At 42.6% G+C, this 17,393-nt stretch overlaps 1 protein-coding gene across 3 annotated transcripts in view; it reads left to right on the top strand.

The window, feature by feature from the left end:
* Positions 1 to 15,662, top strand: part of ppm1bb (protein phosphatase, Mg2+/Mn2+ dependent, 1Bb) — a 31,096-nt gene extending 15,434 nt beyond the window's left edge. For 2 of the 3 annotated variants that reach the window (XM_028567368.1, XM_028567369.1), the window contains exons 2-6: positions 6 to 842; positions 7,968 to 8,085; positions 8,701 to 8,812; positions 9,622 to 9,679; positions 11,165 to 14,091. In XM_028567368.1, coding sequence (XP_028423169.1) covers positions 18 to 842; positions 7,968 to 8,085; positions 8,701 to 8,812; positions 9,622 to 9,679; positions 11,165 to 11,491 — 1,440 coding nt within the window. In that variant the 5' untranslated portion in view covers positions 6 to 17 and the 3' untranslated portion in view covers positions 11,492 to 14,091. Of the gene's footprint in view, positions 1 to 5; positions 843 to 7,967; positions 8,086 to 8,700; positions 8,813 to 9,621; positions 9,680 to 11,164; positions 14,092 to 14,853 lie in introns of those variants that run through there. The other variant, XM_028567370.1, reaches the window with a different exon arrangement.
* The last annotated feature ends 1,731 nt before the right edge of the window (positions 15,663 to 17,393 follow it).

The following is a 17,393-nucleotide window of genomic DNA, read 5'->3' as shown; positions in this document are numbered from 1 at the left end:
TCCAGCTATAGGCAGCAATGGGTGCATTCCTGGACAAGCCGAAGACGGAGAAGCATAGTGCCCACGGTGAGGGCAATGGGCTGCGCTATGGCCTGAGCTCCATGCAGGGCTGGCGGGTGGAGATGGAGGACGCTCACACAGCTGTGGTGGGCCTCCCCCATGGACTCACCGACTGGTCCTTCTTTGCTGTCTACGATGGCCATGCAGGCTCCCGGGTGGCCAACTACTGCTCCGGCCACTTGCTGGAACACATCTTGTCAGAAGACTTCAGTTCAGGATCTGCCTCTGTGGAGGGTGTGAAGGACGGCATCCGCTCGGGCTTCCTAACAATTGACGAGTACATGCGCAGCTTCTCTGACCTGCGGCAGGGCCTGGACCGCAGTGGATCAACAGCCGTGTGCGTGTTGCTCAGCCCGACCCACCTCTACTTCATTAACTGCGGCGACTCGAGGGCCGTGCTGAGTCGAGACACCAAGGTGGGCTTCTCTACCCAGGACCACAAGCCCTGCAACCCCCGTGAAAAGGAGCGCATCCAGAACGCTGGCGGCTCAGTCATGATCCAGAGGGTAAACGGCTCCCTGGCTGTGTCCCGGGCCCTGGGGGACTACGACTACAAATGTGTGCATGGTAAGGGCCCCACGGAGCAGCTGGTGAGCCCTGAGCCCGAGGTGTGTGTGTTGGAGCGGGCGGCTGAAGGAGACGAGTTTGTGGTGCTGGCATGTGATGGAATCTGGGATGTCATGTCCAACGAGGAGCTGTGTGAATTTGTCCGCTCACGACTCCTGGTGTGTGATGACCTGGAGAAGGTCTGTAACTCAGTGGTGGACACCTGTCTGCATAAGGTAAGCTTTTATTTCTCACACATGTACAGTGGGGGAAATAAGTATTTGACCCCTTGCTGATTTTGCAGGTTTGCCCACTTACAAAGAATGCAAAAATCTACAATTGTAATCATATGTACATTCTAACAGTGAAAGACAGAATCCCAAAGAAAATTCCAGAAAATCACATCTTATGAATTTATTAAAATTGATAACCATCTGATGAGGAAAAACAAGTATTTGACCCCCTGGACAAACAGCAAGTATTCTGGCTCCTACAAGCCAGTTAGTCTTTCTTTAAGACACAGCCCCAATCCGAACCAATTATCTACATCAAATACACCTGCCTCACCTCGTTACCTGTATAAAAGACACCTGTCAACACCCAAACAATCAGCATCCAACATCACCACCATGGGCAAGACCAAAGAGCTTTCTACGGACATCAGGGACAAGATTGTTGATCTGCACAAGGCTGGGATGGGCTACAAGAGAATCGGAAAGCAACTTGAGAGAAAAGATCAACTGTCGGTGCAGTTATCAGGAAATGGAAGAAGCACCACACCACCGCCAACCTCCTCGGTCTGGGCCTCCACACAAGATCTTGCCTCGTGGGGTGTCCCTGATCATGCGAACGGTGAGGAATCATCCCAAAATCACAAGGGGGGAACTGATGAATCAACTGAAGGCAGCTGGGACCACAGTTACAAAAGAAACGGTTGGTAACACACTACGCCGTCATGGATTGAAATCCTGCAGCGCACGCAAGGTCCCCCTGCTCAAGAAGAAACATGTACAGGCCCGCATGAAGTTCGCCATTCACCACCTGGACGACTCAGAAGAGGCCTGGAAGAAGGTGATGTGGTCAGATGAGACCAAAATAGAACTTTTTGGCCTCAACTCGTCGTGTTTGGAGGGCAAAGAACACCGAGTACAACCCAAAGAACACCATCCCCACCGTCAAGCATGGTGGTGGCAACATCATGCTTTGGGGGTGCTTTTCAGCCAAGGGGACGGGACAACTCCATCGTATTGAGGGGAGGATGGGACGGGGCCATGTATCGTGGAATTCTGGACCGACATCTCCTTCCCTCAGTGAGAGAGCTGAAGATGGGTCGAGGATGGGTGTTTCAGCACGACAACGACCCTAAGCACACCGCCAAAGCAACAAAAGAGTGGCTGAAGAAGAAGCACATCAAGGTTCTGGAGTGGCCTAGCCAGTCTCCAGACCTGAATCCGATTGAAAATCTTTGGAGGGAGCTTAAAATTGGAGTTGCCAGGCGACAACCTCGGAACCTGAATGATTTGGAGGCTGTCTGCAGGGAGGAGTGGGCCAACATCCCTGCCGAAATGTGCACAAACCTTGTCACCAACTATAAAAACCGTTTGACATCTGTGCTGGCCAATAATGGCTTTTCTACAAAATATTAACATGCTGTTTGTCCAGGGGGTCAAATACTTGTTTTTCCTCATCAGATGGTTATCAATTTTAATAAATTCATATGATGTGATTTTCTGGAATTTTCTTTGGGATTCGGTCTTTCACTGTTAGAATGTACATATGATTACAATTGTAGATTTTTGCATTCTTTGTAAGTGGGCAAACCTGCAAAATCAGCAAGGGGTCAAATACTTATTTCCCCCACTGTACATTGGAGTGTAAGCATATTTTTCTTCTTTTAAGCTTGTCTTTAATCGTACAGCTATAGAACCTAAATGCCAAATTTAACTTGACAATTAAATAGTTGAAATCCAATGTGGCGTAAGGGACAGAACTGTGTTGCAAGTAGGACTAGAAAGTTTGACAGTCAGAGGAATAATGTTGGTTTTTATGTAATCAGTTTAGACATTTGATTTAATCTCCCATCATTTTGAGTATTAATGATGATACTTGATAAGACTCCCATTTGGGGAATTGGCGAATTGCATGCCTGTATAAAGAGAGGATCTGCGAAATATACATTTCAACTGCCAATTACCTTATGTGGACTGACAAATAATAAACGTAAGTAATTTGCCTAGTCATTCTGATGACTGTGACTCAAATGAGTAGTCAAAGCTGTTAAGTCTTTGGTTTCACTAATACTTCACTAGTATTGATAAAGTGGGTGGTAATGAGGTTTTAGTGTGTAGTTCTGATTCCGATATCTCTTCTGCTTATCAAATGCATTTCTAACCAATCTTGCCTCTAATTCTTAGAATTTAAGTAAATAACAAAGTAGTTTTCTTTCAAAGATTATAATTACAAAATATACTGAAATAAATTATGGAAAACTGCATCACAAGATAACAAAATGATGTGATGTTTGTTTAATAAAACTTAACTTCTCACAGTGAGAGATCATAAAAATCAGATGATGAATAATGTATTATTGCTTTTATATTCGGTCCCTGCCCATCAAGCTTCTCAGCTATCGATCCAAGAAAAAGCACTTTTTTCCTTAGCTCAACTCAGCCTTCCATGTATCACCTATTTTGTGTCTAGAGTACTCCAAGAACCAACAAGTGCACAGCAGCCTTGTTATTTTTACTTCACTTGATGGGTTATCTCAAGTAACAGACACACACTGTCATAAATCTCCTCCACTGCTATTGCCTTTTGTAATGTATGTCACACTGTACACTTACAGAAAGTTACTCTGACCACATTGACTTTTATAAGGTAATGACAAGGTGACCATCCATTGGTTTTAGGGTACAGCTCTATCTTGTCTGTAACTGACTGTGAGTGTGTGCCCTATGATTGCAAATAATATACTGTCTGCTGTTCAGGCTACGGCCTCCAGCCAGAGGTTGTGCTGTTCTGTTGCTATAATACTCCTATTGAGAGTAAATACATTCCATAAAAGTTTATAGGTTCATAATTAAAGATTTTAGAGTGATAAGTCGATCAACCGAGAATTAGTTGGCAAACATTTTTGATAATTGATTAATAGTCTTTTTTGAAGAATGCCAAATATCTGCTGATTATAGCTTTGCTGCAAGGATTATCTGATTTTCTTTGTCTTATGATTGTAAAGCTGCCTAAATTAAAGATTTTGGACGGTTGCTTTTACAAAACAAAAAAGACATTTGAAGAAGTCACCTTGTGCTCTGGGAAAATGTGATGGACATTGTTCAATGTTTTCTTAATAATAGACCAAACGATTAATCTATTAATCCAGAAAATAATTAGTATTTGAAGCCCTAAACTATTAAAACAGACGTATTCGTAAATGATTAGTTAGAATAATCTTCTGGTAGCTTTCTGTATAAAAGGTGTTTGTCAGCAACATGTCAACAATTGTTCATTTCAACCAGATTGTTTTTCCTACATTTTTCTGTATTGGAGAAAACAGAGTGTTTTAACTATGAGAGGTATGTTAGCTTGTCTGCTGTTATCTTCAAGTCACAAGCATTTTTTCATAATTCGAGAAATGGCTCAGGAGCTGCAGTGTTATGGTAAAGATGTTGTCTTGTAAACAAACAAAAGTTATGTTCACATTCAGTGTTACTCACCAAGACTCACTGTGTATTAAGGTCTAACAAGCATGTTGAATACATTACCTTCTTCATATTACATACAGTGGGGGAAATAAGTATTTGACCCCTTGCTGATTTTGCAGGTTTGCCCACTTACAAAGAATGCAAAAATCTACAATTGTCATCATATGTACATTCTAACAGTGAAAGACAGAATCCCAAAGAAAATTCCAGAAAATCACATCATATGAATTTATTAAAATTGATAACCATCTGATGAGGAAAAAACAGTATTTGACCCCCTGGACAAACAGCAAGTATTCTGGCTCCTACAAGCCAGTTAGTCTTTCTTTAAGACACAGCCCCAATCCGAACCAATTATCTACATCAAATACACCTGCCCCACCTCGTTACCTGTATAAAAGACACCTGTCAACACCCAAACAACCAGCATCCAACATCACCACCATGGGCAAGACCAAAGAGCTTTCTTCGGACATCAGGGACACGATTGTTGATCTGCACAAGGCTGGGATGGGCTACAAGAGAATGGGAAAGCAACATGGAGAGAAAAGATCAACTGTCGGTGCAGTTATCAGGAAATGGAAGAAGCACCACACCACCGCCAACCTCCCTCGGTCTGGGCCTCCACACAAGATCTTGCCTCGTGGGGTGTCCCTGATCATGCGAACGGTGAGGAATCATCCCAAAACCACAAGGGGGGAACTGATGAATCAACGGAAGGCAGCTGGGACCACAGTTACAAAAGAAACGGTTGGTAACACACTACGCCGTCATGGATTGAAATCCTGCAGCGCACGCAAGGTCCCCCTGCTCAAGAAGAAACATGTACAGGCCCGCATGAAGTTCGCCATTCACCACCTGGACGACTCAGAAGAGGCCTGGAAGAAGGTGATGTGGTCAGATGAGACCAAAATAGAACTTTTTGGCCTCAACTCAACTCGTCGTGTTTGGAGGGCGAAGAACACCGAGTACAACCCAAAGAACACCATCCCCACCGTCAAGCATGGCGGTGGCAACATCATGCTTTGGGGGTGCCTTTCAGCCAAGGGGACGGGACAACTCCATCGTATTGAGGGGAGGATGGACGGGGCCATGTATTGTGGAATTCTGGACCGACATCTCCTTCCCTCAGTGAGAGAACTGAAGATGGGTCGAGGATGGGTGTTTCAGCACGACAACGACCCTAAGCACACCGCCAAAGCAACAGAAGAGTGGCTGAAGAAGAAGCACGTCAAGGTTCTGGAGTGGCCTAGCCAGACCTGAATCCGATTGAAAATCTTTGGAGGGAGCTTAAAATTTGAGTTGCCAGGTGACAACCTCGGAACCTGAATGATTTGGAGGCTGTCTGCAGGGAGGAGTGGGCCAACATCCCTGCCGAAATGTGCACAAACCTTGTCACCAACTATAAAAACCGTTTGACATCTGTGCTGGCCAATAATGGCTTTTCTACAAAATATTAACATGCTGTTTGTCCAGGGGGTCAAATACTTGTTTTTCCTCATCAGATGGTTATCAATTTTAATAAATTCATATGATGTGATTTTCTGGAATTTTCTTTGGGATTCTGTCTTTCACTGTTAGAATGTACATATGATTACAATTGTAGATTTTTGCATTCTTTGTAAGTGGGCAAACCTGCAAAATCAGCAAGGGGTCAAATACTTATTTCCCCCACTGTATGTAAAGCCACTTTCTTTTTTCTTTTCTTTTTTGAGACCTGCATTGTTTACTTGCTAGGAGTCTTCTTCCCCCCTGTATTTGCTGGCAAATTGCTGCAGATCTTGGCTGTTACTGCCATTTGTAGGCCTGTAGAATCATTTGAAACCAATGGCAGGACTGTGTTTTGCATCCACTATGTGCTTAAACAGAACAGCGACCTACCCATTGAAAAACTGCTCCATTGCGTTATTAGAGGGCAAAAACTCCACAGGGAACTCCATCTGTAAAATTGTCCAAAAGTATATGTTGGCAAGCTGATATATCGGCCAAAATTGGCTCATTGCATATATAATGATCTCGCCGTATATATCAGCCGATAAATGACAAGAAATAGAAGAAAAGAAATTCAAAAGATATTTTTTAAACCGTGACAAGTTTATTTTTGGACTGTATGTCCGGGCCAGTACATTCCTAGGCTGGCATTGTTAAAGGTGCCATGGCATGAAAATTCACTTTGAGGTTTTTTAACATTAATATTAGTTCCCCCAGCCTGCCTATGGTCCTCTAGTGGCTAGAAATGGCGATAGGTGTGAATGGCGAGCCCTGGGTATCCTGCTCTGCCTTTGAGAAAATGAAAGCTCAGATGGGCCGATCTGGAATCTTCTCCTTATGAGGTCATAAGGAGCAAGGTTACCTCCCCTTTCTCTGCTTTACCCGCCCAGAGAATTTGTTCCACCCATGAGAGAGAGACATCATGGCTTGCAAACGAGCAAAGTGGCAGTTGGTCCAGGCCACACCCCCACCCTCCACCTTGCCCCCCCCCTTTGAATCTGAGGAAAACTTATCAAAAAAGTGTATTTATATTATGGGATGTGATAAAGCATAGGTCAGTCAGACATATGCCGATTTTTATACCGGTCAATGCTATAATTAACTGACAACATAAGTTATACGAGTTACAGTTCTCAAGGACGCACGCACACACGGACAGAGACACAGTCTCTTTTTCCTTTCTCTCAACTTCTCCGCCATGTGTGGCGCGTACCCGCTTGCGGTGTGAAGCGCGTGTCAGCGCTATTCTTGCACATGTAGGGAGCCTCGTGAATTAACCTGCAACATATCAGCTGTTTGGAAATTCTTCAGCGTGTGTGCAGAAGATAACAAGTTAGCAATATGCAACACCTGCGAGGAGAAAGTAGGGCGTGGAGGGACCACACCAAAAACCAGAATCACATTTTTTTTGTCAGATGTGAAAAGCGTCACCCGTATCGTTGGTCTGATTGGTTGAAGGACTATCCAATGAGCCCAGAGGCATTTGAGTGGCGTCCGTTGGTGACGCCCCTTTGGAAATGAACTGTCAATGAACCTTCCCCAGACCCACTCTCAGTTACAACTGAGAAGGGTCTGGTGTGTTAACCAGGCTACTTTTGAATGGGAGTGCTAGGGGCACTACTATGATAGCATCACAATTGCTATTTTTAAAACCCTAAGAAGGCTCGACACAACATGAAACTTTGCTCAAAGTATCACCAGGGGCTCTACACATGAACTCGAGCATTGAGAACATTGTTTGTGTACACAGAGTTTACTAAAATGAAAGGTTTTAACAACTCACTAGTAGCTGTTGGTTTTTCTGCTCGGTCAAAAAGTGTTGATCTCCGAATGCGAATGAACGGACTGCATAGGAGGAAATGTTATTCTTATATGAAGCTCCTTTTTCAACTACAAGGTCAATGTTTTTCACGGACGACAAAACAACGAATTATCCGTGCATTTATGTGGAACTAAGCTTTAGGAGCTTTCCGTCTCTACTCTCCTCCCTGTTACGTTGCATTCGGAGATCGACTATTTTTGACTGGCTAGATGGACGGCGACTGGAAAAATCAACAGTGAGTTGAAGAATTGTTGATCACAACAACATCAAAATCCCTGTACTATTGGCAGCAAAATATACCTTATGTCCCACATAGATGTAAATGTCCTCTTTATTTCGTCCTGCAGGGGAGCAGGGACAATATGAGTGTGGTGGTGGTGTGTTTACCCGGCGCTCCCAAGATCTCAGAGGAGGCTGTGAAGAAAGAAGAGGAATTGGATAAGTACCTGGAGACCCGTGTTGAGGGTCAGCACACGCAAAACACGCTACACTTCACACATACGAACATAATAGCCAGTCCGTATGCATTTATCATGATATTCAGAGAGTAAATTACATTTGCCTAAAATTAGATTTACAAAGATTTAAAAAATGCTATAGTCTTAAACATATTAGCTTCATTGTTTTTTTGAGGAACAGAATATCTGTCAATACTGTTTATCTTTACACTATTATTGGCAGATATGCTGTATTTGAAACGTGTGGTAGATTATTATAAACATGTAACTGTTCAAATGCCCACACTGTTCTTTGGGCCCAGCAGCTTTTTCATGTTTTCTTCAAAACAATTTTTTTTTTATTTTTTATTTTTTTATAAAGGTTAAGTGAAACAAGTGGCCACATACTGTGTTCAGTTTCTGTGTACATAACCAAAATAAACATTCTTTAGGTAGTACAAATATTTGAAAGCAGTCTGCTACACAGTGGTGCTGCAAATGGCAGGTAGTGGTGTATGTTTCCACAAATGGGGTAATTTCTGTGGTTTAACGCCAACACTTGGAGTATAAAATACTATAATCTTGCCTCAGTATACCACATAACCTCTGACAAGTCCCTGGTCCTCTCTGTGTTTGTGTGTAGAGCTACTGGGGAACTGTGGGGAGGCGGGAGTCCCTGACCTGGTGTCTGTCCTGAGGAGCATTGCCACAGAGAACATCCCCAACCTTCCACCTGGCGGAGGCCTGGCCAGCAAGTAAATACACAGCCCTGAACAACATTTAACATGATTTTACTGCTTTTTACACACACAACATACTGTTAAAATATGATTGGACTTGACTATCCACATACATTATTTTGTTAAGGCTTAGAAACTTGTAAATGCATAATTTACCACCAGGATATTGTATCCTAATGTGCACACAAGTTATGATTTGATGTGTTGAACCCCAAGTTTGATCTCTAACTTCACAAATTGACAATAATAATAACTTTATTTGTACAGCACCTTTGTTTTTTGTTTTTTTTAAACATTTAGCCGTCTTTAAAGAAAATCCCAGAAGTAGCTGTGAATGGTAATTCATTCAAAGTGTGAATGGCCTTTTCACCTGTTTTATGATTGGTTTAATATTCATCCATGCATATTTCTCATGAAATTGCACGTGCTTTGGGCAAAACATTTTGTTTGCACACCTGGATTTTTTTTTTCTTTTCATGATGTCATTGTTGAATTTTGCGACTTGCAAAAGCAACCCAAAATTCATCACTTTGTTTATGTAGTGCTGATAACGCGATTATTATTATAAAATCGTTATAATTTATTACACTTAAAAACGTATACACGTACAGATAACACTCCTAAACACTTAGCTGTACAGGTTCATAAAGAGATTCTGTAGTCTCTTTATGCATGAATAGCGGATACTCTAGTATCGACTCAGTTGCTTACTTAGTTCCATTAAAATATGAATCAATATACATTTGCAAAGAATGAACAGACTGTTTTGTATTCTATAAGGAGTTGTCTCCTCTCTAAGCAGCGAGTTGTTTGTCTGTTTGCAGACGGAGTGTGATCGAGGCGGTGTACAACAAGCTGAACCCTCACAGAGAAGAGGAAGGGGTGAGTTGATCACTCTCTAAACCCCTCACCTCTCCAACCTTTCACCATCCCCTCAACATGTAAACACACACCGGCCCAGACAAGGACACACTGTTGTTTGTGTGTGAGAATTAATGTTATTTTGAAGTGTGAAAGAGGGTGGAGGGTAGATTGAGCAAATTAACCTTGGCAAGCTCAGTGAAACTTATTTGTCTTCATGTTGAAAAGCATTGAAGTGGTGTGGCCACTTTCAATTTTGTATTCATCATTGAAATAGTATACCATTTAAGGCCTCATAAATCTCTTGAACTCCTCAGCAATGAAAGCACACAAAACTTACAGATGACTTAAAAAGCCTTTCTAAAGATCCTACCCCCCGACATGTTTTAAGACATAAAAATGCTTTCCACAAATTTGAATAAGTACAAATCCAGAATCTATGATTGTTTATTACATTCTCAATGTTCGTACACTGGAGGCTTCAAGTTTCCACATCACGGTTGTGTAAGTTAGGTACATGTTGGTACACGTCTTAGACCCATTCAAGGTGAGCACAAATAAACTTTCCCTCTCGAGCAGATGAATGTGAAAAAAAGTTTTCACATTCGTTCAAAACTCCGCACAGTGAAGGTCAAACGCCCAAGTGAAGTGACAATAAGAAAAACATATTTTTGGGTGCAGGGGGACTTTACAGATAAAGTTAAATATACTGTTCACGGTGCTTAAAGAGTCGATTGCTGAATCATGCAGAGTAAGTCAAATGTGTCAAAATAGCAAGATACATTTCAGTGCCAAATGTATTGTCATTACACAGTCACTAATCTAAAGTCTATTTTCCACTCTTCCACTTGTCAGACACATTTTCCTATTTACATTTAAAAAAAAAAAAAAAATTCACTTCAATAGGTATTGCTCTCCTGGCATGGTCACTTTGTTTTGATTTATCTTTTCAGTAAAGCTTAGAAATATTGCTCAGTGTATTAAAATGTAGTTTATGTAAAATTCAAATGCAGTCTAGGAGGAATTTTCACATCCATCTTAAAGAAATTGCTGTCAAGGCCACGTGTAGGCTTACAAATGTAATTCTTATTCTAAAGAAGAGATCAGTGTCAGCTTGTAAACAGCCTGGAAAGGTGTGATGTGATGGTGGACGTGTGTGTAGATGTATGAGGGCATGTGAGTGTATTTGTCATATTGGAGTCTTACAGGCTCTTTTCTCTGGGATGTGTGGGTGCCCCCCCCCACCACCACACACACACACACACACACACACCTCTCTCTGTTGCACCATACAGCGAATATCACAATGGGTGGTTGGTCAGCGGTAGTGTTTGCATGGGCTTGTCAGACTGGTGCAAGAATGTCTCTGAATTCGTCACGCTAGTGTGTAGTAGATATTTGTGTGACACCGATGTGAGTATTGTGCCGCTGTTTGTTAGTGTTTGTATGTGTGTGTTTGACCATGGAGCGTGCCTGCAGAGTCTGACCCCTAGCGTGTCACCTCAGGCCTGTGCGGGGGGAGAGGAGGAGAGTGAGGAGGGAGGTGGCAGCACGGCGGCTCATCTGCTGGAGGCTCTGCGGCAGTTCCGCCTGCACCACCGGGGGCAGTACCACTCGGTGCTGGAGGAGTCCCTGGCCGCCTACCACCTGCGGGGGGAGAGCACTGCGGATGGACCAGGGGAAGGCAGGAGGACCTCCGATGACGACAGTGATGGCCAGCAGCAGCCCGCCTCCCCTCCCTCTCCCCCCTCGCCCCCGCCCTCACCCGCCACTGCAAAGCCGGAGGCCAGCAAAGATGCGCCCGCCCCCGAGTCCGATCCCTCCTCTGACTGAGCACCCCCTCTGCATACCTACCTTCCCACCCGACCCCAAAGCCCTAGTCCAAAGTGCTTTGATCTCTCCTCCTCTTTCCTTTTATTACAGAACTTGAATGGACACATCGGCCACTTCCGGCTCTATCATGGGCTGCAAATTTAGCTTCCATTGCCATTCATGAATATTTTAGTAATGTAATGGAAATAAAAATGGCCCCTCTGTCTATTCAAGTTCTGTCTCCGAGCCACATATATACCTTCCTCCTTTCTTTTGTTTCCCCTGTCCTTTGATCACCTCAGCTTGGATTCCCAAACTTCTCAGTCCACTTTTACAACCTGATCCCACAGACTGTTTACCATAAAAAAAAAAAAAGAATTCTAAAAAAATAAATAAGAAATTATTATTACGTGCAAAAGTGGCTGGTGAAGTAAAAATAGACCTTGCACTCCATGGCCTACATCTACCATTATTGGCTTCTGGCTGATTTCCGACCTGACCCCACACACACACACACACACACAAACACACACACACACACACACACACACGCACACGCACACGCATACCTGCTTACAGTGGACAACCTGACAAAGAAAAGGAGAGGAGACCCTCTGAACCGCATCTGTGTTCAACACACTGCTCTCCAGGCCTACTCCATCTACAGACTCAGAACACATTCTTTTGCGTTGATGTATGTATGTGTGTCTGCATGAGTTTGAGTGACGGAGAAAGAGACCAATCATCACTACTGAAATTTTTGTTTTTGGTAGTGGGTGATACTTGATTGTGATTGTTAGCTCATTCAGCGATGTTAGGTTGTCCAAACCAGTCTGGGTACTGAAAAACTGGGCAGTTTAACCACAGAGGGACACTTGTGTAGGTGGGTTAGTGGCTGTATACTTATACTGTATACTAGTTTGAGCGGCATTTCATTTAAATTGCTCCCTCACCACACCTCACCATATGCAGAATTCCACATCACCACATTTTAGTACGCTGCCTCACAGTCACCAACGAAGGGGTTCACGTTTGTTCCTGGTTGTTATTCAGGTGGTTGTGAATGTGTCGGTAGCACTCAAGTATACTAGTACTAGGTGCAAAAGGGGCCATGCAAGCAACGTGTTTAAATTAAAATAAGACTAAAAGTCTATAGCCACACTAGCAACCTTGTAAGGCTGTAATGCACTTTACACACCACAAATCAAAATTATTGGATGGATGAAAAAAGGAGAGAAACCTTCACTATGGTGGCGCCAGGTGAAAAGGCATATAGTTTCCAAAATCAGACATATAGTATGGTTCTCTACATTGTGTGAGGTGGCGCAACTTTTGTATTGTCAGTGTTAGCTGGCAAATCACAGATACTGTTCCATAGAGATGGTTCCATAAAAAGCTCAGGGAAGTGGCTGTGCTCTACTCTTTAACCCTGGTTGGGTGGTTAAACAGACGTATGTTTGCCAAAACAACCAGTTAGTCATCATTCATGAGGTCCTTTCTCTTGTTAAACCCTTCCGATATAGCAAAAGTCTAATTTTTGTGTTGCTTGTCAAAATTTATTTTCGGGTGAGCAATGGACTAATTGTGGCCGCTGGGAGAAAATCACCCACTACACCACTTTGAAAAGCAACACAAATGTGAGATTTATCCTTTATCAGAAGTTTTTATTATCGCGTTTACAAGAAAAAAGACTAACTGGATAAATGCCCATGTGCTTGTCGACAGCTTTTGGATTTTAAATGTAAATGAAGACCTGTCGGCATGATAACGCTATGCTGTGCTTAGCATTCATCTCAAAGCAAAGCTGAGGTTAAGTGCTGCTATTTTGACGAAGTAAATCTTAGTCAGATGTAATTTGAGCAAAGTCAAACTGTAGAGCTGAAGCTGAGAAGATGAAATAAAATAATCACTGTAAATATGATTTAATGGTCTTGCTTTAGGTAACAATATGGCCTTTCTTTAGCAGACACCCTCAGTCTAACACTTTCTTTTTTTTCAAACATACGGCCGGCATTACATCCCTAAAGTCTTACTGCTAGCGTGGCTTAAAAGGTCATAGCATTGAATCCACTGTAGGCATTCAGCCTCCAACATTAAGCACCTCTACAATCGTTTATACCTGGACAACAGTGGGTTTTATGTGAGATGGTTGTGTATCTGTAATCAGTTCCCACTGCTCATGCCGACAGTTGCTGGTATTAACCGCGGCAGGATGTGTTTCAGCTTGATAAAATCCCACACAGTATATTTCATTCCTCACAGGTTATGACATTGTCTGTTCAAAACAACACAATCTGAAACTCTTGCCTCATTGTGAAAGTTTAATTTGAACAGACTGAACCTACAGTGCTCATTCTTCTTTGAAAGCAGGTAGAGGGATGTTATTGTCTAAGTCTGTATAAAGCCCAGTACCCAGTGACTCTGGTAATGCATGCACTGCACTTATCTTTTCAATATCTAAGGCACTTAACTATCAGAGGGGAGGTTATGCTCAACACTGTGCGTATGTATGTATGTATGTATGTATGAGTTGTATTTGTATGCAGTTACATGGGCCAAATTAGTCCCACACAGTAAATATGACAAATGAACAAATAAAAATGATTTGAGGTATAATGCTATGATTTGTGTCAAGTGTATGAGTATTTGTGGATGTAATCTGACTGTAAGGCTGTGTTTCTTGTCTATTGGTCCTGTCCTTTTGGACCTTGCAAATGTGCAGGGTTGGGATTAGAGAAAAGAAATCCCTGACAGAATCCAAGGTAAAGTGGTGGCATTTGATACAGGACCGTTTCCTGAAACTGAAAGTGGGATTTTTCAGTGTCTCAGTTTTATTTAATGTGTTGTAAATGTTTCTGTTTAGGCTGTGTAGTTTTCAGCTCAAGCAGAAAATAAATCCTCACCTTCCTTTCCCTCCCCTGCCAGCTTTTAACTCTAGCCTTGACTCGTAATTTCATCTCAGATGCTGCTTAAAGACATTTTAATTTGTCTCCTTTAAAACAATAGCTGCAAAATAAATGGCTGCATTGCATGAGCTGGCGGCGATGAGAGGAGGGTGAGCTGCGTAGATTATAGGGACTCCATTCTCTCCATTTCTCCCCTGTTTTTCAGTCTGACACTTGGCCTTGATTCTCCGCAAGGTGAGTCATCCCAGGTCTGGGTTCTGGTTGTGTTTTTTAAGTACAGGCTGGTCAGGGGAATGTCACTGTCTTTCACCATTATCCATTCAATTTGAGTAGATAAAAAGAGAGCAGTGAGGTTCAAAGTTTGCCATTATTTAAGGCACCAGGAGCAGTATGTTAACTTCTGTGTGCAGGAAAAGGCGCATGAACAAAAAAACCTAACCCACAGCTCTCTCTATCTTTTCCTTTTTACTCACCCAGAGTGCCGGTGAGCTGGAAGACCCCTGGTAGCCGTGGCAAAGACCCCCGTCTCCTCCTGGTGATCGGTGCAGCCGCCCAGAGGAGGAGTGTCTCTCCATTGCGCCATGTCTTTCTCCACTAAAAGAGGACATGTGGTGTGTGTTGGAGTGAGTGAGTGTGCGTATGTTGGTTGTGCGTGTGTGTGTGTTCGTGTGTGTGTCTGCAGCAGTGGGACAAAGACGACGACGACAACAACAACTACACACACATGCATACTGCTTTAAACCTGGAGGAAAACAAAATCAATTTTCAGAAATGTCAAGATTTTATGACCTGAAGCATTGTGATGGTAGAGATGATTTTTTCTTCTTTTTTTTTTTTACCATTGAGGTGTTTTTTTTTTTCTTTCTTGAATGTTGACATTGAACACCTGACTTCACAATGACTTAAGGACCTATAGTGTGTGCGTATGTTTGTGTGTGCGTGAGAGTGTTTGTGTGTGAGTGTTTTGAGGAGGGCCAAGAGAAGACGGACGGTGGATAAAGACTTTGTATGTAATTCTTCTTCTTCTCCTGGACTTTTATTTTTTTGTGCTCCTGGGTCTGATATTTGCCTAACACCTTTGCTTCTCCCCTCTTAAAACACACACACACTCTATCTCTAACACACACAGACACACCATGAAAAACCATAAACACCCCTCACCCACCCCCACTTCCACCTGTGCACGTATGTGATGTGCCACCTTCGCAGGGCACTGCATGAGGACTTTGGTTCTACATGTACAGCTACGTGGTTTTCTAGTTGACCCGGATGGACATCCATTGGTGGAGACTAACTCAACCCGAAAGACCTCTGCACTCTGATTGGCTCCTGCCGTGTGAGAAGTGGAAATGATTTGGATTTTTTAGTTTTTTTGTTGTTGATACTATTAGAATGATGACGATGATAATCACGATGGGGGGGAGGGGGGGAGGTTATCTAGTTCACTGAAGAGCCGAGTGCAAGTTGGACTCATGGAGCGGGGTGGGGGGGCGGGTGGGGATTGGGGCTGTTGTATCACTGGTTGGACTTCCTGTAGGAGGAGGGTTAGGGCAGGGGGGGTTGTGGATCAAAGAAGTTTCCCCACCTCCCTCCCCACCATCATTGTTGGAAGTACACATGACGGCGGACTGTCCTGACAGAGGAACGTGTATTTTTTTTTTTTTTTTTTTTTTTTTTTATGTTGTCCATAAGGTTACTAGCTGCTCGGTATGTAGAGTGAGTGAACTCCCTGTTTTAACCCTGTTCCTGGTTCTCAGACTGCATTGGTAATGTTTGTATTGCTGTTGTTTGATTGCACTCACATTTGATTACAGAAAGCGTCTATATATGAAATAAAATACCTGCCAAGGATCCAGTGTTGGCTGCGTATTTTAATAAGAGATCATGTCATTTCTGGATGTTTGTGTCTGTGTGGCCTTTTCCTTTTTTCCCCTTTCAGAGGCCAGTATCATGAACCAAGACCAATCAGAATACTGGAAAGTTCCTACAGCACCCCGACATGGACATAAGCAGAATTTTAGGTTGACAATAAAGTGACAAGTTGTACATTTTTAAGTTCCATGCAATCACTTTATTGTTCCAGGCTTTCCATGTCTGGGTTTTAAGCAAACTGCAGTATAGTTTACCACACTATACAAAAGTATAGCTGCAAATTGCTTTCTACTTTCCCGACATGATCCCATAACATGAGGTGGCAATGATGAATGAAAATAATTATTAAATTAAAGTGCACCTACTTTTGTCTTTTATTAGAAAAAAATCCAAACTTTTAATTGGCTCCCAGTAAATTATCGGCATTAACTCCAACTTCTTTGCTTTGGCAGCAGAAAGTCTTTACTTTTAAAGGACAAATCCGGCGCGAAATGAACCTAAGGGTTAATAACGTGTACAGAGTTTGACCGTTCTCTGGGATTTGTTTTCATGCCGGAGATGTTCACAAGTCATTTTTTGGAAGTTCAAGTCAAGTTTCAAGTCTTTTGCCACAAGTCAAGTCTCTGGCCATCAGTTGTAGGATAACTTTATGGGGTCTACTGCAATGCAACCTGAAGAAACCAAAATGAAGAACTCCATTTCAATTTCATAACTGTATTTTTCACCTGTATTATCTGCACCAAAGAATACATGTTTGTCTCTGTTACTAACTGGCTGTAAAGCCCAACCTGATCATGCATTACATTTTTCAGTGTTCAAAGTTTGAGGGAAACCTCTGTATTGAAAGTTAATACACCAAACATGGTGCAAACGTGAGAATTGATACTTTCTGTAATGCTATTTAACAACAACCTGGTGAAATATTATGTCGGTCACATCATATGAATACAACTATAAAGATACAATTTGCCTGTTCCCAGCATCAGCACAACACTTTGCGATGGTTAGCTTGTTACCTGTGATGATATATGCTAAATTTGACGTCCCTTTCACGTTAGCAAGTGACCAACCTATCTGGGTGCGTTTTGAAATGCCTGATGAAGTTCAACGTTATTGAGCCGGCATCATTTATCTTGGTGCCACAC

The sequence above is a fragment of the Perca flavescens genome, chromosome 21 (assembly GCF_004354835.1).
Source record: "Perca flavescens isolate YP-PL-M2 chromosome 21, PFLA_1.0, whole genome shotgun sequence".
Classification (NCBI taxonomy): domain Eukaryota; kingdom Metazoa; phylum Chordata; class Actinopteri; order Perciformes; family Percidae; genus Perca; species Perca flavescens.
Note: the sequence above shows the minus strand (reverse complement) of the source record. Positions and strands in the feature narration are given on the sequence as shown.